The following is a 23127-nucleotide window of genomic DNA, read 5'->3' as shown; positions in this document are numbered from 1 at the left end:
TAACTCAAGAGTCAGCTTCTCTTGGGGAGCTTTCTCTCCGCCCCCCCTCCTGAGACCACTTTTCACACTTAGAAGACAATAAAGATTATACTGAGGGGATGGTTCCTAATAGTAAGTATCACATCAGTAGATGTGACATATGCCCAGCGTCAGTGCTCCTTACCCCCTTCCCTGGGGGGGCGGGGGGTGGGGGCAAGCTGGCGTCTTTTCTTTCTTTACCCCCAGATCTAGGCCAGTGCCAGGCATGATAATCTGGATACTCTGTAAGTGGCCACCATGGTATAGCTACAACCTTAAAGGTGGGTTTGAAGTAAAAAGGTGGAAACCATCTACAGGTCCAGCACAAGGAAAGTGTTTGAATGTTTATGTATTTATTTTTGAGAGAAAGAGAGAGAGCGAGTGAGCATGAACAGGGGAGGGGCAGAGAGAGTGAGGGAGACAGAGAATCCCAAGCAGGCTCTGCACTGACAGATACGGGGCTCGAACCCACGAACTGTGAGATCTCATGACCTGAGCCGAAATCAAGAGTCAGTCACTTAACCAACGGAGCCACCCAGGCGCCCCACGAGGAAAATGTTTAAAATAACTCTTCACTTCATCCATACAACCGAATATTATACAGCTGTTAACAATCAAGGTTTTGAAGAGTATTTGATGATTCAGAAATATTGCTCACTATATAACATAGTCACTATCCTCCAACTGGAGATCCCTATAATTAGCAAGCATTCGGGATAAATAACTTACAGGCAAGCATGATTTTGTAAATCCAAAATATTAACAGCAGTAAGTGGTTGTGGTGGGATTCTATTGTTTTGCTAAATTTCCCTCTGCAATTTCTTTCTGTTGCTATCTCTCTGCTACTCTCTCAACAATGACAACAAATTACTTTTATAATAAAAGACAAACATTTTAGGAGGGAGAGCACTTTAGGGTTGGCAGAAACAAGAAGCAAGTGAACAAACCCAATCTTTGAAGATGCTGGAAGAAAGCAAACACAATTCATAGAGAAATTGCCAAGGCAGGTCCTCGATGTGGAGTTAGCTAGTGAGATAAGCTGTTTGTGGCCAATCCCAGAGCTGAAACTTCCATCATCGTAGGGAAGGAAAGACAGCTACACAGAAGTGCTGCACTGCATAGTATAAAATATCCTCATGCAGGGCAGAAAGCTTGTCCGCAAGCTAATATGCTGAGACTTCCTACAGATTCTGATGCAACCTTCACAACTAAATTATAGGGTGGGCTTTGAGTCTCATTCGGAGACTCTGTCTCCTACAGGGCTCAGAAGAGAAGCCTGTCCACAATAGGTACTCAAATGCATTCTAGGGGCTAAATATAGGCATTTTCAGAGAGCATGCCAGACATCTGGGGATTTGGTGAGGCAAACTTGCCTTAATGCAATGGGAACATGGAAATCACATTTTGAAATATAAGCTCAGGGATCTCTTTTTTCCATTAAATAAGGAATTTCTTGGGATTTGCTAAACATTTCTGTTTTATTCAATACAGAAACGTTTAGGCAAAGGGATGCCAGAAACAAACCTGGAGCCTAAAGCTTAGGACAGGGTTTATTTATTTGGGCACAGGAAGCTAACACACAACATTCTACCCCCCAGGGAAGCCCTCCACGGAGACATGGCTAACTTGGAAGATTCCAAGACGTGTACATGGGATCTTTGGGCTCAGAAGAGGCTTAAGAAGGAAGGGGGGTGGGGAAAATTGAGTTCTTGGCCAGGTCAGGATCACTTTCCGCTTTCAATCTGATGAAGTATCAATCAGTAACATGAAAACACTGCTAATATTGTGGAAATAGCCTATAGGACACCGGGAGCTCAAAAAGAGTTCTGTCTTCCTTCAGCCTGAAGGCACAACCCGCAAGCCCAGGCCCCAAGCAGGCTGGGACAATGGCGAAGGTTCAATGGCCCACAGAGGTGCAGCCAGGCTACCGCAGAGCAACTGCTAATGTGAAAATGACTAGGAACACTCTGGAGTGTAGTCTGGGAAACCGCCTGGAGCCACGGAAACCCAGAGATGAACAGGCTGTCGCAGCTGGAATGAATCTTCCCAGAGAAGTCATCAACCTCCTTATTTTCCAGCTGAAGACACTGCAGCTCTGAGAAAAAGAAAAAGGAGACGTGCCCAACACCACACAGCTAGTCAACAGTGGGCTTTGGAGTATGTACTTCACGTGAATTCAGCCTGAGATCCTAGAGCCACATATCCATATTTCCATCACCCTGGCTCTGCCCCCTAGATCAGGGAGTAACAGAAAAGGTGTATCTGAAAAATCTGAATTTACATTCCAGGCCCATCGATTATTAGCTATAGGACCTTGCTGTCCTCGAGGAAAAATAATGTCTTTCTGACCAATATCTCACCGAGTTATTATGAGTAGTTATGTAAGAAGGCAAATCGGAAGGTCTTTTGTAAGCCATCGATTCTACTACAAATATAAGCAGTTGTGCCGAACGCACGGAGTTCTTGTGCTATGGTTGCATTGGGGAGGGGAGCGCTTGGCATATAGGTACTCAGCTGGGGTTAGCTATTATTATTATCACTAAAAATAACAGTAACCTGGGGTGCTTGGGTGGCTCAGTCGGTTGAGCATCTGACTTTGGCTCAGGTCAGGATCTCACGGTTTGTGAGTTCGAGCCCTGCGTCGGGCTCTGTGCTGTCAGTGCAGAGGCTTCTTGGGGTTCTCTCTCTCTCCCTTCCCCACTCATGCTGTCTCTGTCTCTCTCAAAATAAATAAATAAACTTAAAAGTTAAAAAAATTTTTAAAAACTTATTGCAGTGTTGACTGTATTTCCTATACTGTACTCTTTATCCCCACAACTTATTTATTTTACAACTGAAAGTTTGTGCTTAATCCCCTTAACCTTTTTGGCCTGAGTATTAGTGTTTGTCTGAAAGAATAGTGGCGTTCAAGGACTTTCTGAATTCAAGGGCTAATATCTGTCAGCCTCTTTGTATATATTCTTTACAAATACATCCTTCAATATCCCATCCCAAATGAATCACCTTTCTTTTTTAAACCTACGAGTCACATATTTGATTGTGTTTCCTTCTTTGCTTTGGCTGCTTTGACGACTAGGGTGAAATTTCTGACCTCCCCTCAGTAGGACTTAATGGCAGGGATTTTAGATGCCAGCCTTATCCCTCGTATTTCTCCCATCCCAAGTTTTCCCTTTGCTCCATTTTCTTCCCTTACTTGTTATCTTGTTTGTATATTACATCCACTAAACATTTAAAGGTTATTTTACATTCTCTTTTAGAATGAAGGAGTCATAAATAAATAACTCGGAGAGATGCTCAGTTAACACTACTGATGACTGTAACACACGAGAGCCTAGAATTCCTTCCTTTCCCCCTTCCTTCCTTCCTTCCTTCCTTCCTTCCTTCCTTCCCTCCTTCCCTCCCTCCTTCCTTTGTTTTCACTGTGACATCTGGCTTAACATTTTCCTTGAAACAGGAAACCAAATGGCAAAGAAATACTCAGTGTGTGTCTCACTCACAACCATGAATATCAGAGGACAGAATCTTCATTTCTTCAGGGCTTCTGACCAGCAAAGAAAACAACCAAAATCTTAGATTTCTGAGTGGCAGGCCACATTTTACCTTGGATGCTTCTAGCAAAACGTCTATTTTTAGAGAACAAGACATTTGGGGGAAATGTCATGATTAAAGAATATTCAGATGAAAGGAAATGTTTTTTTATTTTCTCCCTATTTAAAGTACATGCTCATCAAAGAAAAGTTGTTATGTACTGTATGGACAAGCAGTAAAAATATTAATCAATAGAAATGCATAGGAGGAAATATTTTAAATATTAGCCTAAAAAAGAGGTACAAATAATAGCTATTAAAAGTTCTGGAGGCTGCTTCTGCTGTATTTGCCTTCATTTATTTTTCTATTTTCCATGGTATGAATAGGGTCCCATATCCTGACTCCGCAAAACTTGGAACCATGGGCTCCAATGTGGCCTTTGGGGACCTCTCATCACATCACCCATGTGATTCAGGAATCCAATTTTTTAGCATTGTGGGCAGGATGAACATCCACTTTGAAGACACATGTAGTTTCCTTTGCTTGCAGTTCTCTGGTGACTCACGACAAACCTGACACGGGGCAAGAATTCTGTGGTCTCCCATGCAGTCGGGACCTTCATGTGGAGACCATGAAGCTCTGATAAAAAATCTCATTGAGGTAAAACAGCCTGGCAGGTGCTTATGACTAGTCCCAGGTTTGTCTTTTTTAACTGGGTAGCCTGTTTTCGTATTTATTTGTACCCAACTTATACCAGTACAGGGATTCAAAGAGGGGGAACTTTTTTTTTAATGTTTATTTTTGAGAGACAGAGAGAGACAGCATGAGCGGGAGAGGGCAGAGAGAGAGAGACAGGGAGACCCAGAATCGGAGGCAGGCTCCAGGCTCTGAGCTGTCAGCACAGAGCCTGACACGGGGCTCGAACCCACGAGCCGTGAGATCATGACCTGAGCTGAAGTCGGACGCTCAACTGACTGAGCCACCCAGGCGTCCCAGGAGGGGGAGCTTTTAAAGGCATGCACAAATAGGGTAAGAATAAATATACCAAAAAAAGCTGAGGCAGAAGGAAAATAGATAAGAGAAGGGAAATAAAAAAGTAAGGTTGGTACAAAGATTGCATTCCTGTAAGGTCTTGTCCAATAGCTAGAGGGAGGTTATAAATTGGTCTGAGCTTCCAAATTGCCAAGACTGAGAAGCAAGCAGGATGGGCCATCAAAATCAGTGTGTGTAATTCCAACACACACACACACACACACACACACACACACACACACACGCGTGCGCGCGCCCTGTGTCCCGGCTTTCCTGGTTCTGACCGCTGACGGAGAATCTTCTTGGGGACTGTTGCTGAGTCTGCCTGTGCCCTTCTTCATTCTTTCCACACTCAGTTTGCTGCTCTGAAGGTGCTGTGCTGTGATGCCCAGTTGCTTTGTTCTCACTGGGAATGATCTGCAAGAGCTGCTGAAGCAGCCCTCAACTAATGATGAAAAGGAGGGCCAATGAGCCAGCTTCCTTGATCCTCTGTTGGATAATTCTGAGTTATGTGCTACCCTGACTCCCAGGGGTCCCTCCCAGGATGGAATCCCAGGTGCACACAGTAGTCACTGGCTCCATAACACAACTGTGCCTCCTCTCCCCACTACTGGGGTTTCCTGAGGCCATCTGCCAAACAAATCATTTGCACTCAGGGTGCATTTGTTTGGCTCAGGGTCTGTACCTAGGGGAACCAAACCAAGATGGGGACGTGATGGGATCTAGTGAGATGAAGCAGACTCAATGACAATTGTCACGTGCTGCCTCTTATAAGGACCTCTAATATAGCCAAGGGCAGTCCTGCACACTCAATGCCACGGCCACCCACTTACTGCTCTGGGGGAGGTCCACTTGATAGAACCCACTTTTGGCATTGCTGTGTGAGCCTGAGGCAATAACTATTTGCCCACAGATTTCTAATCCCTCACAAGACAGGGGTGGTCCATTGATCCCCTCTGGTTCTCAGATTCCTTGACATAAAATATGCCACACCTACATACGCTTAAGTTTTTAGGGAGAAAACAAATCACAGTGCTCCCTGCTGAAGTGGAATTTTTCAGAGAATTCCAGCCTGTTTTGTTCAAGCCCCCAGGCTTGGAAAGCGGAGGGGTCTTGGAGGAGAGAAGAGTCAGTGTCTGGAGCAGCCATCACATCTCTCCATGTCATGACCAAAGAGGTGGGAAGGGCATGGGGACAGAGGGAGCAAGGACGAAGAGGGGCCTTCTAGGAAAGAGGACAATTTATAAACCAAAAGAGGAAACAGTGAGGCCTTCTGGAGGCATAGCGAGTCAGGTCTGTATTACAGAAACTCAGGGCAGGACGGTCTCAGCCAGTGTGGCTGGGGAACAAAGAGAAATCCCCGTTGCAGCCTTTACAAGTTATGTTCAGCATGTTGCTGGCCTGTCTAGCCCAGCTGTCTCATCCAAGAATGTGAAAATAACTCCTACCACAGAGGACTCTGCTGGGATTAAATTGAGAGTCTCTAACACCCGAACACAAAGTACATGCTCAGTAAGTACTGCTGTGGCAATCTGTGGACCGATCCTGAATTAAAGAAATACACGGACATCTCTGATGACAAACCTCTCAACATTTAGAAAGTGGGCATCATTACTCAGACCTATTTCAAAACCAGTGTGCGTTTTTATTTGACTAAATCCCTTAAAGAGAAAACACACACAACATTCAAACCATGCACTGTTATAGAATGACAATGCCTGAAGGGTCCTTAAACTCACTATTGAATTTCAGCAAAGAAAATTCTAACAGAAAACTAAATGAAACGGTTTCCCTGTGACTTTTCAGTACTAGCTGTGGCTTTATCGAGCCATTCCTCTCCCTGGACCTCAGATTTCCCATAACCAACATCGAGGGGCACTGGGCCAGATGCACTTGAGTAGCCTATTCATGTCTTTGGTCTGTTTTAATTCTAGGACCCCCTGGGAAAGCACAGAACGGAGTTCTTTGTGTGGCCACAGAGTTACTTCCGTCTGTCATCATGACGCTTGTGTCCTGAGCACCTCAGAGGCCGGCTTAGAGCATCTAAACCTTAATGACTCCTTTGCTTTTCTTCCCTTGTCAATAAATTACAGGGTAATGTTTTTCTTCTTGTTACCATTCTCTATAATTTATGTCCTGTGGTCTCAGAGGTTCCTTTAAGGCCCAGGAAAATCTGCCTATTCTGTCCTCAAATTCAACGTTGGTTTGCAATTAAAGTTACAGTAGAGTCCCTGGAGCAGACACCAGAGACAGAAGGTCTCTCCCGTCACTTCCAACGAATCCTTCAGGGCTCAGCTCCAGCTCCCTGCTCTTGTGAAGTTCTGGCCTGTTAATGTCTCTTACTTCTCTAAGTCATTGCAACTGATGGGCTTTCTGTACTCCATGCAATTAGCGCCTTATTATATACTTTGCTAGGTTCTAATTGTCTGCATCCTATAATTGAGCAGTGGGATGCATGGGGGTAGATTATTTTCACTGGCGTGTGCGAGCAACCTAGTCTCGTGTGGGCTTTGGAATCAGACAGAAGGGGTCCAAGTCCTGGTTCTGCTCTTAGGACTGTGTGATCTGGGCCATATGATGTGGGCACATCTGTGATGTACATATAGTGGACATCTGTCATTTTTACCTGCCGACTAGACGTGCAAGTCAGACTACACCTCCGGGGACTGGCGCATGGCTTCAGTACACATTTGTCACATAGGATGAAGAGCTTAGGCACCAACAGGATACATTTAAAGGAGACGGGAGCATTAACTAGGAAGAAGGGACGCTGGATAGCAAGGATACTCTTTTTGAGGCTGGACAAAGCCATCTCTAGGTTACTGACAGATACACTATAAGACATGGAAATCAGAGGCCATGTAAGTACTTATGTTAACCCAATAAAAATGCGTGGACTTAAAAAAAAATGTACTGTCTTTCTACTTCAGTGTGCTTTCTTTCTCAGGAATGAAAGCCAAAATAATTAAGCGTTATTTGGCTTAACCATTATGGTGTGTATCCGGCTTTAAGCCTTGGCTTAGAATTCTGTTAATCATCAAAATGCTTCATGATTAGAAGGCTCCCTTCATCCAACAATCCCAAGTGCTTACTCATAGTTCTTAGATGTTTTCAGTGGCATTTGGGATTTCAATTCCCTTTGAATGGGTTTTCCAGAGCTTTTAGAAAATATGGTTCCAAAGGAGCCGCCTCCGGGGTACTCGCTGGGTCTTCACTACCTGAGGCTCCAGGGGAAGATTCCTGGAGTGGTTTTGCTAGTGGGGCCCCCAGCAAGACTCTGCTGCACCTCCTGTCTCTGAAGGGTGCCCTCATCAGTCACGACACAGCTTTTCTACTCCAGTCTGACATGAAGGCTCAATGAATGTGTGCCACATACGTGTACCTGGTGTTCAGTGCTGTGCTCCACAGGACCAAGCAGGACGCAGGAATGGTTTCCCAGGTTTGGCTTACTGGGAGACCAGATGTTCATGGGGGAAACTCGGAAGAGAGCAACTGAGATCAAACCAGATCCGAGGCTTAATGTTACAGAATGTGCCAAAGCAGGTGGGGCTCTGGGACCAGATAGTGTGCAAGGGCATCCTGGAAGAGGTGGGATTGAAATGGGGTCGGGGGAGGTGTGATGAAATGGACACAGCACCACATCCAGTCACTGCTTTACTGCTACAATTCCAGGGGCAAGAATGCTAGAACGTGAGGTCAGGATCTTCGTCTGATTGGCTCGCTCACTGATCCATGCCAACCACTTAGAACGGTGGTTTTTTATCTTATATTTATTTTTTATTTTATATTTATATATATAATATATATATGTAAATATAATATATTTATACGGCAGGCTGTCTGTAAATAGAGTGTTGATGAATGCAGTAGAGGCCTGGGATCCTTCCCTTTCCCCTAACTCCCCACCAACCTTCCAACAGACTCAGATGGTTGAGGTACAAATCCAACCATCCCTATGGGGTCAGCATACTTGGGGAACAAACTGTATACAGCTGAGGTCTCTTACAAATAGCTTTGAACACATTTAACATGTCTGGTTTAACTGCTGAAAGCCACAACCGCTCTTTCAAGTTACCCCCAAGCTTTCACTCGCCCAGGCTCTCCGATGCTACAACGAGGCCCATCATGCTTATGTTGCTTCTAGACCATTTGCCCTCCAGCTCTGGGTTGAGCAACTGTGTGGTCTTGAGCCAGCCGCATAACCTCTAAAAGATTCATTTTCCTCCTATGTGAAATTAGTGGGTTGGACTACATTATCTCTAAGGTTCCTTCCCAAATAATGATTCAAGAGACTGGAATTTGGTATTTAACACCACTTTCTGGCTCTCGGGAAAAAAGCGTGTTTTTTTTTTTTTTTTTTTGAGCTCCAGATCCACCCTTCTGCTGAGAAAACCACAGGGACCTCCTAGCCCTCCTTCACCAGCTGGGAAGGTGTGGCCAACTTGTTCCGGCCTTAGGTATTCTGCGTTTGCTCTCTCTCCTTTTGCCACCACCCATCCCCATCTTCCCATTTTAAAGCATCCTAGATCTTTTCTTCTCCTTTCTCTTCCACTCAGAGCCCCTGACTCCTTAAGATTTGGTTAAAGCATTGGGGCCACGTTTTGGAGCCCTGACTCTAAACCTCCTGCTACTCTGTTTTCACGCTCCCCCCAGTTCCATATTCGTTCCCTCTCATTCCCCCTTTCACTTTATATTCTGCTTGCCTGTGAGGACTACCTCCTCGTGACTTTCCGCAATTCCTCTGGCCTGACCGAAGAACCCTCCTCCACTAGGCTTTAGAGATCGGATGTTTTTACAAGGACAGCTGCCGGGCACTGAGCATCCCCTGTGCCCAGAACGCCGTCTGGAAATTACCTCCTCAATCTTCGCTAAAACTGTATCATGTTCACGTAGTCCTCACCATTTTAAAGATGACACAATGATGCTTAGGGAAGTAAGTCTCTCAGCCTGCCCACGTGAGAATAGGCAGGACTGGAGATTCAAGCTCAGGCTTGTGCGCCTCAAAGCCCGGGGGTCTTCTCACCCTCTGCCAAAGACGTGAACCCTGTTCAGGCAGGGGTTTGCGATACGCACTTATCTTTTCATGGTCACTCCTAGATCCAGAGAATTTTAAAGTTGAAACATATTTAATAAATCATTTAGTGTCAGTGACTCCTAATAGAACCTAAGAAATATAAGAACATACCCACACAGAAGGAAGGAATGAAACAATTACATGGAAGAATGCACACAGATTATAGACATCTATAATAAAAATGTAAGTATATCTTTACAAGCTTCCATGGCACATTTATAAAAATTGATATACTGGCTACAAAGAAAGCCTTTTTCTACGGCTGAAACTGTACTGTGCACAATATATCCTCAAGCTGCATTATTTTCCGCTACATGCACTTGATGTTCTAGCCAAAAAAACAAAACAAAAAAAACCCACCAGTATTTACCATGACCTAAATATGCCCTTATCTTTCCCAACTGAAACACCTTTCTTTATTCATACTGTTTCTGAGACTTGAGATGACTTCATCCGCTATCTTTCTAGGGGACTCCTAAACATTTTTCAATCCCGTCTTAAATATGGCTGTTCCTAATTCTCACGATAGGGCATGATACGTTTATTAGAAGAATTTGTACCTCAGCTTTAACATACTTGTTGGTACCCACCTTTAGAGGACAGATTTGGGGGGTGGGGTCTCTCCTCCTTATGAATACCACAGCACTTAGCACAAACCTTATACACAAAACAGCACTCAGTATACAGTTGCCGAATTTAATTCTGAGTTACTTACTTTGCCTTGGTGCAGAGTGGAAATAAAAAAATAACAATTGTAGATAGGCAGATTTGAGTACATTCTAATATAAAGCACTTGGTCTCTTACATCAGTTACTCATTCTGTCCCTTAAATACGCCTGGGTTGAAATTTTAGCATTCTTTCTGTCAGTTCATATGAACTTTCTAAGCTAAAGTAAATACATTTATGAATATGTTGAATCAGGAAATATGGGTTTTCTTAAGTAAAAAAATGTTTTTAAAGGAGAAATGCCTAATTGAGTATGCATGCCAACAACACAGTACAAGAAAAGAGGGAAGAAAAAAAGACACCCACTATAGCATTAGTTTTGAGTCTAAATAGATTTTTCCATTTATTTTGTGACTTTCTATTAAGGCAATAATTTCTAGCAAGCAAATTTTCTCAAAAAGCATCAAATAAAATTTTGTTTGAACCTCTCATCATATGCCAGCCACAATTAATCGCTTTTCTCTAATGTAGCTGAGCTGCTTAATGACATTAGCTACACAAGAGGAAAGAAAAGTTAAAGGAAGGTGCTAAGGTCACCCTTTGCATTGGTACAAATCTTTACAGTTCTACAAAGCACTCACATTGACATGATCTTATTAATATTCCTTATATGCCATAGAGATAAGTATTATTGCCATCCCCATTTTGCAGATGAGGATATAGAAGTCTAGAAAGATTATTTTCCCAATAGACATATGTTGGGAGAAAAAAGGAAGAAAAGAAGAAAAGATAAAAATGTATCTCACAAAGGGTAAAGATGACAGGCTGAGCAGAGGCATTTGTTTTTCTCTTTCCTTTCCAAAATGCCATTCAAATGGCAGAAAAGATTCATGTGTTGTAACAGCAACTATAAAACAAGAAAGCATAACAATCAGCAGGTTAATTTTTTGAGGAATTTTTGGATATTAGAAAGTTTATGCTGGCAAGAGACCACAGCAGAAGAAATCACCAAAACACACTACTGCAGAGTCAGAAGAATTCTAAACTCAGAAACCACAGGTACAATGAGCAGGACGAGGTGCTATCAAGTCAGAATGGTCGTTAATATCAAGGACAGGACTGCCTACAGAACAGTAAGGTGGGTCCCACCCCATCTCCTCCAGAGGCCAAGAAAGCAGCTGGTGGGAGATTCAACATGTCTGTCTCAACTACTGACAGATGAAGCAGGCAAATGTTAGGTAAAGATACAACAGACTTCAACAACTCCATCCACAGCCTTGATTCAACAGATAAAAGTCCCTGTACCCAGTTACCCGGAATGAACATTTTTCTGTTCTGCTCACTTGGAATGTTGACAAAGACTGTCCATATGCTAGGCAACAGCATAAGTTCGGACAAATTTCTAAAAGTCAATCTCACAGATACCATATCCTCTAATTGTGATGTGACCAGATTAGAAATGAACTTGGGCCACACATCTGAAAATATAACTAACTAAAGCATGGGCCAGAGAAAATATCATAATGACAATGTTTAAAACTACTTAAAGCCAAATAATAATAAGACAGGCTACTCTTGAATATTGATTTTTAAAAAGTCCTCTAAACAAAACAGTCACATGTAGAATTCATTTAATAAAAATAGAAATATATTGGGATGTCTGGGTGGCTCAGTTGGTTAAGAGTCTGACTTTTTATTTTGGCTCAGGTCATGATCTCACAGTTCATGAGTTCAAGCCCCACATCAAGCTCTGCATGGGCAGCATGGAGCCTATTTGGGATTCTCTGTCTCTCCTTCTCTCTCTGCCCCTCCCCTGCTTGCACGCTCTCTCTCTTAAAAACAAATAAATAAACATTAAAAAAAAATAGAAATATATCATAACCAAGTTGGCTCCATCTCTGGAATGCAAGGATGGTTTAACATTATATAATTTGTGAAATTTATCATACTGACAGAGTATAGAAGGAAAGCCATATGTCCCTCTCAACAGAGAGAGACCATGCATTATGTAAAACTCAATACCTGGGGGTGCCTGGCTGGCCCAGTTGGTTGAGTGTCCGACTTTGGTTCAGGTCATGATCTCACGGTTTGTGGGTTCAAGCCCCACATCAGGTTCTGTGCTGACAGCTCAGAACCTGAAGCCTGCTTTAGATTCTGTGTCTCCCTCTCTCTGCCCTTCCCCCTCTCATGCTCTGTCTCTCAAAAATAAATGTTCAAAAAAACTCAATACCTGATTATGATTAAGAAATAAATCTCTTGGCAGACCATGAATAGAAGAGGATTTGTCAACATGATAAAGTACACATCCAAACGCTTGCAGCTAACTTTATTTTTTTTAGCTAGCTTCATTTTTAATGGCAACGTATTAAAAGAATTCCCTTTAAATCAATAACAAAATATCATTGCCTCTATTAAACATTTTACTGGAGGTCCCCACCAGAGAAATAAGAAATAAAAAAAAAAAGACCATAGGTGGGGTGCCTGGGTGGCTCAGTTGGTTAAGTATCTGACTTCGGGGCAGTTCATGATCCCACCATTCCTGGGTTTGAGCCCTGTGTCAGGCTCTATGCTGAAAGCTCAGAGCCTAGAGCCTGCTTCAGATTCTGTGTCTCCTTCTCCCTCTGCCCCTCCCCTGCTCACACTCTGTCTCTCTTTGAAAAAAAAAGCATTAAAAAAAAAAAAGGCATTGGGTGTCTGCGTGGTTCAGTGGGTTTAGCTTCTGACTCTTGATCTTGGCTCAGGTCATGATTTCATGGTTTGTGAGTTTGAGCCCTGCATCAGGCTCTGTGCTGACAGCATGGAGCCTGTTTGAGATTCTCTTTCTCTCTCTGTTTCTCTCTCTGCCCTTCCCCTGCTCACATGTACTCTCTCTCTCTCAAAATAAATAAATATTAAAACAAAATTTAAAAATTAAAAAAGGTATAAGAATTGGAAAAAAGAAAAACTCAAAATGGTCATTATTCACAGATGATATATAATTATGTGCTTAGAAATTATAAAAGTTCCCATAGGCAACTGATTTATATTAATAAATGAGCTTAGCAAGTTGCTTGGGTATAATATCAATTGCGATTCTAAGCATTAGCAAAACAAAAAATTAATTTAAAAATATAAACAAAACTTACAATACCAAATGATAACAAGATAGCTAGGAATACATCTAAAATTAAAGATGTACAAGACCTTTATGTAGAAAATTGTAAAATTTTATTGAAAAACTTTAAAGAAAATCTAAACTAATGTAAAGCTTATAGTATGCCCATGGATAGAATGGCTCAACATTGGAATGTTAGTGATTTCAAATTGATTTATATATTCAATACATTTCTGATAAAAATTTCTAAAGGATTTTTCAAGGGAAATTGGTAAGTTCAAATTTTACAAAGAAGAGCAAACGTCTAAAAATAGCTAACACACTCCCAAAGAATAAATAGAGAGATTTCAATAAAGGGCTCTACAACAATTGATTACCAGTGTGAGGAAGAAATAAAATTACCCCCAATATTCACATTATTCACACATTATACCTATGGAAAAAATTCAGTTCTAAGTGTATCAAAGACATAAAGGCAAAACTTTAATAATTTTATAAAAGAATATAGAATAATATCCTTATAACCTTGGAACCAATAATTTCTTATGTAAGACACAGAAAGTGTTAATATATGATAACTGTTAAATTCAAGCACGCTAAAACTGAAGACTTTTGTTTATTAATAGATAGTACGAAATTTTAAATTCAAGGCACAAACTAGAAAACATTACATGGAATAATAAGCAAAGGATGCATAATCAAAATATATAAAGAACTAAATCAGTAGTGAAAAAGAGAAGAACCACATTAAAATCAGGAAACAGACATGAACAGGCAACTCATAGGAGAAGAAACATGAATAGTTTGTATCCATGTAAATTTCACACTGCAGCAATAGTTGTTCATCAGAGAAATGTCAACCAACATACACTAATAACATGTTATATCTAATGTACCAACAAAAATTAATCTGTCTGATATTAACAAGGAGGTAGATAACTGAGAACACTTAAACAGGGCTAGCAGAAGTGAAACCTGATACAACCACGTTATAAATCAATTTGATATTATCTTGTGGAATTAAACACATACTCTCTGACCCACTAATTCAACTCCAAGGTATACACCCTAAAGGAATCCTTGCACGTATACGTGAACAGATGTTTTTTCTTTCTCAATATATGAAATTTATTGTTAAATTGGTTTCCATACAACACCCAGTGCTCATCCCAAAAGGTGCCCTCCTCAATGCCCATCACCCACCCTCCCCTCCCTCCCACCCCCCATCAACCCTCAGTTTGTTGTGAACAGATGTTTTGAATTGCTCATAGCAGCATCATTTATAACAGAAAACAAACCAACCAAGAAAGAACCCAAATATCTATCAACAGAAGAAAAGATAGTTTATCATAGAGAATACTACGTAGCAGTGAAAATGAATGAACTATAATCCTTGTGTTGAATAAAGGAAAACAAGATACTATGTTTATATAACTCAAAACCAAACAAAATCAAACAATATATTCATTAGAGATACATATGTGTATGATAAAATTACATATATATAAATATTGCATATATATTATAAAATTATATATATATATATACACACAATATATATATTCAAGGCAAGAAAATGACAACCATATTTTCTCTGAGCGAAAAGAAGAGAATGGACTGGGGCACTAGCATTGAGAATGTTTTATTTCCTTAGTTGGGTGGTAGGCTCAGAGGTATTTGTTTTATTATTTTGCTTCATAACTCACTTGTATGTTACATGTATTTTCCTATATATATTAAATATTACACTTTTTTTTAGAAATAAAAAGGAGACTAAAATAGGTACTCAAAGACCACCCCTCCCCACAAGGGCTGGCCTTATGATGGAGTTCAACAAACCTTCAAGAAGACGCTGATTCTTCTGCTTTTCAAACTGTTTCAAAGCATGCTAAAAGACAAGAAACTTTTGAATTTCTTTCACAAAACTAGCAAAATCCTTGTCTAGCACAATAAAAGAGAGCCATGAACAAGAGCACTCATTTAAAAAAAAAAAAAGCCCAAAATTCAAAATAAAATATTCACAAATCAAATCCACTAGTGAATTTAATGAATAAATCACCACGATTAAGATAGATAGTTCCAAGAATGTAAAGAGAATCCAACATTAAGAAATGTATTAATATAGTTCACTTTTTAAGTAGATTAAAGGAGAATACCACATCAGCACTTCATGAAGGTAAACAACGTTTAACCAAACTCAACAACATTCCTGATAAAAACTTAGAAGGGAAGCTGTCACTGGATAAAACTGATCCACCTACAACATCTGGCAGGCCTCACACTTAGTGATGAAATATTAGCTTTCCCATTTAACTGTGAAAGACGAGAATGTTCACTTTCATTGCTCTGATTTAACACTGTATACTGGAAGGCCTAGCAATTGAATGAAGACAAGAAGTAGAGATAAGAGGTACCAGGTATCGGAAAAGCAGCAGCAGAATTGCCATTATTTGCAAGTTGTAGGCACATTCACACATACATATGTAGGCATATACGAACACACACAGACACACATAATACACACCCTTATGCTTATAAATGTGTAAGAATGGGTTTGGAAGAACAAATGCCAAACTGTTAACAATGGTTTCATCTGGGGAGGAAGGAAGGATCCGGAAGGGAGTGAGGGTAAAGAGGAACCTTTAACTTATGCTTCGCATTTCTTGAATTTGTTTTTATAACAATAGCTTTCCTAACTTAAAAGAAAATTCAAAATGTTGAAAGTCATACAGCTGGACATGGTAGACCCAAGGCTCAAACTCAGGTGTTTCATTGCCAAGTTAGTTCCACACGGTTGGTTTTTCATTTTAGATATCAGAAAGCTGGAGAAAGGTTGAGCCACTGAGAACTGTGCACAAAGAATCAGTAATTATGGGCATTACACTGATACTTCATTTCTATTTGCCACAAATAACCCTCCAGGGACTAATAATAATGGCTAGCTTTTTATAAAGGCTATCACCGCTTACAAAGCAACTCTACAGGGCTGCCTGGGTGGCTCAATAGGTTGAGTGTCTGATTCTGAGTCTCAGCTCAGGTCACGATCTCACAGTTTGTAAGATTGAGCCCTGCACTGGGCTCTGCGCTGACAGCATGGAGGCTGCTTGGGATTGTCTCCCTCTGTCTTCCTCTGACCCTCTCTCCCACTCACATGCTCTCTCTCTCTAAAATGGAAACAAACAAAGCAACTCTACATTCATTATTTAAATTATTTTAATCCTTAAAAAGTAATTTCAATAATCCATGAACATGAAAATGTCCCACAGTGTAATCTAAATGACATGTCGTTAAAGATAAGATTCTTATTAAGACTGTAGATACATAGGGGTGCCTGGGTGGCTGGTTAAGTGTCTGACCCTTGATTTCCGCTCAGGTCATGATCTCATGGTCATGAGATCAAGTCCTGTGTAGGGCTCTGCACTGGGTGCAGATCCTGCTTACGATTCTTTCTCTCCTTTTCTCTCTGCCCCTTTCTCGCTCCTGCTCTCTCTCTCTCTCTCTCAAAACAAAAACAAAAACAAAAAAACAACAAAGACTGCAGATATGTCATTTCTGGAACTTTCAAAAGCACACAGGAAACTCCAACCCTAGGGATCCAGGTAACTGATAAACCTTCTCCCACCACATTCCCTCACAGTGTATGCTTCTGTAATCTGAACAAAGCTTTGTTTCCAGAATATGTCATGCTCTTTCTTATTTCTGGGGCTCTGTAGATGCTTTCCTTCTTCCTGGAATGTCCTCCCTCCCTCTTTTTCCACTTAAAATGCCTACTCATGGGGCGCCTGGGTGGCTCAGTCGGCTGAGCGTCTAACTTTGGCTCAGGTCATGATCTGGTGTCCGTGGGTTTAAGCCCTGCATCTGGCCCTGTGCTGACAGGTCAGAGCCTGGATCCTGCTTCAGATTCTGTGTCTCCCAGTCTCTCTGCCCGTCCCTAGCTCACACTCCGTCTCTCTCTATCTCTCAAAAAAAACCAAAAACAAAAACAAAAACATGCCTACTCATCTGTGCAGAAAAGAGTTAACATAGCAGACCTGAGTGCTCTCCTTTAAAAAGATCTGCTTATGAGGTTGGTCACTGACTGATGTTTGGACATGGATTTGGGGAGGGTTCCCACCACTCCCAGAACAGGTAAAAGTGGCTAACTGTGCTTATACTGTACTAATAATAAGGGTTTATGCTGAACACCCTATCTAGCAATCTGGACTGTTGGTACACGGCAGGCAAAGGGTGCTTACGTGGCCAGTCCCCCCCAAAACCCTAAGTGCTGGGTCTCTAATAAGCATACCTAACTGACAATATTTCACATGTATTATCACAACTCACTGCGAGGGGAATCAAGTGTGTCCTGTGCGACTCCACGGGGATAGGACCCTTGGAATGTTGCCTGGTTTCCTCCAGACTTTACCCATGGAGTTTGCTCTTTATCCCCGCCCTAGAGTGGATCATAGCTGTAAGTGCAACCACACACTGAGTCGCTGAATCGCCGTTAATCACTGAACTTGGGGATTGTCTTGAAGGCCCCCCAAGACACAGCCCTCCAAGCCTCAGTACAAACACGACATTGCAGAGTTTCTCTTCCCTTTGTTAGGCAGGTTGCATTGCTTCTTTACCCCTTTGCCTCTGCTCTTGCAATTAAACAGAATTTCATACTGCATGATCATTAACTGTTTGCACTCTGGGCCCTTTTAAAAGTGTAAGCTCATCAAAGACCTTATCTTTTCCTCCTTTCCTCGGCATCTAGGTGGCACATCCTGGCAGCACCTGGACAGTAACTGTAGTGACAGCCAATCAGTGCTGTTGACTATGTGCCCAACACCGTAACTAGGAGCTCTGCACATTCTATCACATTTAGCCCTTCCAACCACCCCTTAAAGGAGCTACTATTATTATTCTCATTGTAGAAATAAAAAAAAAAACACAGAGGTTCTAAGGTTAAATGAATGAATGAACCACCCAAAGAATATATCATTCTAGCCCTTAAGGAATCACTTTGCCACATGGCACTCTAGTGCTATGGCTATTAATTCACATGCACTGTGTGCTATGAGCTTCGCCGGTGGTGTTATCTACTACATCATGTGTTATATGCAGTACGAAGTATTTTTTTTTATTATAGCGTATATTTTGTTATTATTGTTTACTGGCTAAGACAGGTCTATCGTACACAGTTCAAAAGGTACACAGGTGTACAGGGCAGTGGAAGTCTCTCACCTGCCTCCACCCCCAGCCACCCCCTTTCCTCTCCTTTGCTGTATATCCTTCCAGAGGGGGGATGAACAAGTATGTTAACGCCTTTTACACAAAGAGTAGCGTCTCATACATGTTGTTCTGCAACTTGCTCCTCTTACCTGACAAGACATCCTGGTGGTCATTTCCTATCAGTACATATAGAACTGCATCATTCTCGGGGCGCCTGGGTGGCTCAGTGGGTTAAGTGTCCGACTTCGGCTCAGGTCATGATCTCGTGGTTCGTGAGTTCAAGCCCCGTGTCAGGCTCTGTGCTGATGGCTCAGAGCCTGGAGCCTGCTTCAGATTCTGTGTCTCCCTCTCTCTGACCCTCCCCTGTTCATGCTTTGTCTCTCTCTGTCTCAAAAATAAATAAACGTTAAAAAAAAAATTAAAAAAAAAAAAAAGAACTGCATCATTCTCTTTGATCACCTGCCTTGTGTCTCTTATTGAGGGACATTTAGGTTTTTGCCACAGACGGATAATGAAAAGTGGTTCAGAGAGCATTCTGCATACTTAGAGTGGATTTACATAGTGAAGTATTAGAAATGGAAAAGCTGGGTCAAAGGGCTATTTATTGTTTATTTTTAATGTAAAAAATCGACTTTAGAGTTTTAATTTAAATTATGGTTCGTTAACATGCAGTGTAACCATAAGTGTGCAATACGGTGGTTCAACACTTACATACACCACAACAGAAATTATTCATAAAGCATAACATTTGCTTTTTTAAAAGGTATAATTCAGTGTTTTTTTTTTAGTACAGTCACAAGATTGTGCACCCCTCCCCACTATCTAATTCCAAAATATTTTCATTGCTACAAAGAGAAACCCTGTCCCCACTGTATTTAATTTTAATTTTTAATTTTGATAGATTTTGCCAAATTGCTTCATCAAAATTTAAAACAAAAAACAAAAAACATTTTTGGCCCACTTCTAGAACTGTGCCAGTTTCTAAGTTGCCTTTCCTTCCCCCTCCTCACATACAACAGTATCTCATTGGTCTTATCTGGGGAGGTTAAGTCCAAATTCAGGAAAGACAAGGCATACTCCCACCCCCCCACACCATTCTGCTGCGTCCTGCAAAGAAACTGGATCCCGGCATGTTTCGCACACGGACAAAAGCCCCAAAAGTCCAGCTTGACTTCGTGGCCCTTTACATTCTTTAGGGAATGCGTGCAATCTCTACAAGTGAACGCGGCCACTCTCCTAATTCTGACAACACCAATGGCATTCTAGTGACCTCAATGTTTTTACAAGGTCCTAAGAACCTAAATGCTCCTGCCACCGGAAAATCAAGGAAGGAACAGGCCTTCCCCGTGTTTGTTCTCAAACCCATGCACCAACCCCAGACCGGGTTGTTTGTCCTTGGCTCACAGTTACCGGTGCCAACAGTGTCAGCGACAGGACCCCAGATAAGACTTGCTTGGCATAAGGCCCCCTCCTCCCACCACCTGCCAGCCCCTGCTTATCTGGGAAACCGACCCTGAGCTGCTACCCAGAGTCCGCTGCGTGGCCTCCAGCCCCACGCAGAGCCACACCAGCTAAACAACACTGGGAGCACAATGCTTTCTTCCCCCTTTCTTCCTTTTCCTCATGCGTTTTTATGAACATCCACAGGGATGATAATTAAAACCTGCAAGGAAACCAGCTGGCAGCGCAAAAGAAAATCTTGGTGACTTGGGGACGACGCCACATGTTTATGGGTGAGTTTTGTAAGCAACAGGCCTATAAAAAAAGGAGGCTCTTATAAATAAATGCCACATTCTTCAAAGCTCTGTATAAACTACATTCTTTTTAGGGAGGGAGGGGGAGCTACTGGCATATTCATGTTCCTTCCTCGTCATTTCAATTCCAACGAGGGGAAAGGAATCCTAATTGTACCATTTCCTAGGAGCACAGCAGTGATGTCGCCGAGGCTCTGCCCCGGTGTGTGCACGGGTGTAGGTGCACACACACTCAGAAGAGGGACAACAAGGGAAGAGGAAGAGGCACAGGAGGGTCTTTATTTAGCAAAGCGGAACAGAACAAAGGCGTGGGAGAGTGGCACCGCGTCACCTCTGATTGGGTTTTCTGGCTACTAAGCGCATAGACCTTAACTCGAAAGACAGAACTTCTGCCTTCCTCTCCCGAGTGCTGAGTGTTGTCTGAACGGCATCAAGATTTGGGGGAGCCAGTGTAATCCCCTTTCATTTTTCATCTGCCTTGCTGACTGCAAAGAGAAACAGGGCCGCTCGCCTCTCCGCGTGTGACACCGGGCTTGAGGCACGCACATTCCAGAGTGGCCTTCCCCAGGAGCCAGCTGTGTGCAGGTAACTGAAGCCTGCCCTTAGCCTTGCTGTTAATAAGAGTAATTGGTCCGCCACTGAGGGGCTGCTGGAGCGCTGCGATTCGCTCTGCATGGGGGGGCTCCCCATACCATATGCGCATGCAGTGGTGATAGAAATATTTTCCATATGAGCTCTCCTCACACATGCTGAAGTGCTCCAGGCTGAGTCAGGCCGGCCCATTTGTCATTTACTCCACACAGTAAAAAACCAACAGGGAAGTCGCAAACTCCAGCCACAACTAGAGGGCAATGGTCTGCTCTCAGCTTTCCAGCATCACAAACCCATTCAGTCCCTCCAGCTCCCATTCAAGACCCCGACCCCCGCACAGGCCCAGAAAATATCTGCAGAGCAGAGGACACGGGTAACTAATAGGCTAAAAGCCTGAAACAAATGACCCGTTGCTGCACACCTCTGAGCCACATGTCTGTTTTGAACCGACCAGCGAGCCTGCTGCTGATAGAGCCACGGCTCTACCCGAAGCCTGGCTTTGGGAGCATTCTTGCTTCCACTGCAGAGAAGGGAAAGTAATCACATTAAGCTTTCAGAGCCCGCTCTGTCCTGACAATGCCAACAAAAGGCAAAGCTGTGATGTGGCCCCTGGCCTTTTTAGGAGATGGACTTTTCACTTGGCTTTTCAAAGAGGCAGATGAGTTCGGGAAAGAGGCTGTCTTTTCATTCATTACTCGGGCACTGATCGGTCTTGGAGACCTTTCGTCAGAGGAAAGAGCAAAAGCAGCGGACGAGCACATTCGTTGCAGGCTTGTTTGCAGGTGAGGGTAGATACCCCTAAGTGCTTCCCTCTCCAGGCTACACGGTCCCCCTCCAGTCTCTTTGCCCGCATCAAGACCTGGCTCCCAGAGCATCTATGATGTTCAAAGATGTATTCAGCACACATAGGAGCTAAACCCGTAAGAATAAATCATCCTGCTGGGCCTTAAACACGCCTTCCTGCCGTAGTAGATCTGGGCATAGTCCTAGCCCTGTCATGTATCGCTATTCCTCTTCAAACCTATGACATAAAGTTAAACACAGATTTTTTTTCAAGCACATCCAGGCAGAAAGGGAGGAAAATGTGATGCAAAAGCAGTCAAGAAAAGCAATTCCTCTAGCATGCGTATCCTTTCTGCAACACTGGAGGAAAATTCTCAAAAGGTAACAGTCCCTATCGGAATCTGACACGCACATTTTTTTTTTTTTTTCCTACAACGGCAGGAGGAGAAACGTGCACGCTGCAGGCATCTGTCACCAAGGCCATGCCAACTCCCCAGTGGGGCAACTGTACAGACAACCTCAGAATGAGATTTTAGAAATGATGGGATTCTCCAAGAAGAAAAGAAGTCCTTCTGGAAGAAAAGGCAGAGCAAGCCTAAAAAAGCAATATAAAGCATTCCTCTTTGCACCCCATAAAAACCCAGCCCCTCTTCCCTCTTGGTAGATAGAAAAGGAAATACCGTGCTGACAAAAATACAACTTCTGACAAGATATTTTATTTGGCTTACCTCTCCCCCAGGTCTTGCTAACACTGCTGTTTGAACGTGGAGCAGTGTTAATATCAGGTAGCTGACAAACATTATTACCCAAAGTTAGAACCACCCTAGAGGAGAACTCCGTCTGCCAAGTGCTAACAGCTAGCAGATGCACTTGTGTCTCGGGATTCCAGCCCTGGAGTTCCGCTAGGCACTGCGCTGGTTCCCTCCGTTCTCCCTCACTGTACTACCCGGAGCTCCGAGCTCAGCCTCTGCTCTGAAGAAAACTGGTAAGCTGATCTCTTCATGTAATAACTTCTCCCGGCTGGGGGAGGGGACAGGAGCCAGCTGGGAGCTGGGGGGCTGCCTTTAACAGAAAGCAGAAAGGGGAGGGACAGAAATGATCAATGTGGAGTTCTGCATCTGGTCTCATTCATGAAAAGGGCCCCAAGGTAAGCACTCCGCACGCAGGGGGAAGACCCCTGCTTCATCAGGCGGCAGGGAGCTCTACAGCCGTGAGCTGGGAGACCTGAAGCCTTCCCGGTCCGGGGTCCGCTGCCGACCGACAAGCTGTCTGCCTGGGTTAACACTGTCAACCCATTCTGGGCCTCGGTTGGTTTTCCTCCCGGTATGATCAAGGGTTGGGTAGATGACCTCGGAATTCCCTTTTGGTTCTGATTTGAAGGCTGCAG

At 42.8% G+C, this 23127-nt stretch overlaps 1 protein-coding gene and 1 long non-coding RNA gene across 2 annotated transcripts in view; one reads left to right on the top strand and one right to left on the bottom strand.

The window, feature by feature from the left end:
• LOC121041939 (thrombospondin type-1 domain-containing protein 4) overlaps positions 1-22670 on the bottom strand; it is a 196145-nt gene extending 173475 nt beyond the window's left edge. The window contains exon 1 of the mRNA XM_040493136.1: positions 22469-22670. Within this exon, the coding sequence (XP_040349070.1) occupies positions 22469-22540 (72 nt within the window). The 5' untranslated portion in view covers positions 22541-22670. The remainder of the gene's footprint in view (positions 1-22468) is intronic.
• LOC121041940 (uncharacterized) lies at positions 18980-22346 on the top strand. The gene is made up of 2 exons (XR_005795932.1): positions 18980-20951; positions 22182-22346. It is a non-coding gene; the product is annotated as an uncharacterized LOC121041940 (long non-coding RNA).
• Positions 22671-23127: the final 457 nt, after the last annotated feature.

Source organism: Herpailurus yagouaroundi, unplaced genomic scaffold, assembly GCF_014898765.1.
Source record: "Herpailurus yagouaroundi ecotype Mexico unplaced genomic scaffold, PumYag 184, whole genome shotgun sequence".
Classification (NCBI taxonomy): Eukaryota; Metazoa; Chordata; class Mammalia; order Carnivora; family Felidae; genus Herpailurus; species Herpailurus yagouaroundi.
This window is presented reverse-complemented; position numbering and strand designations above follow the sequence as displayed.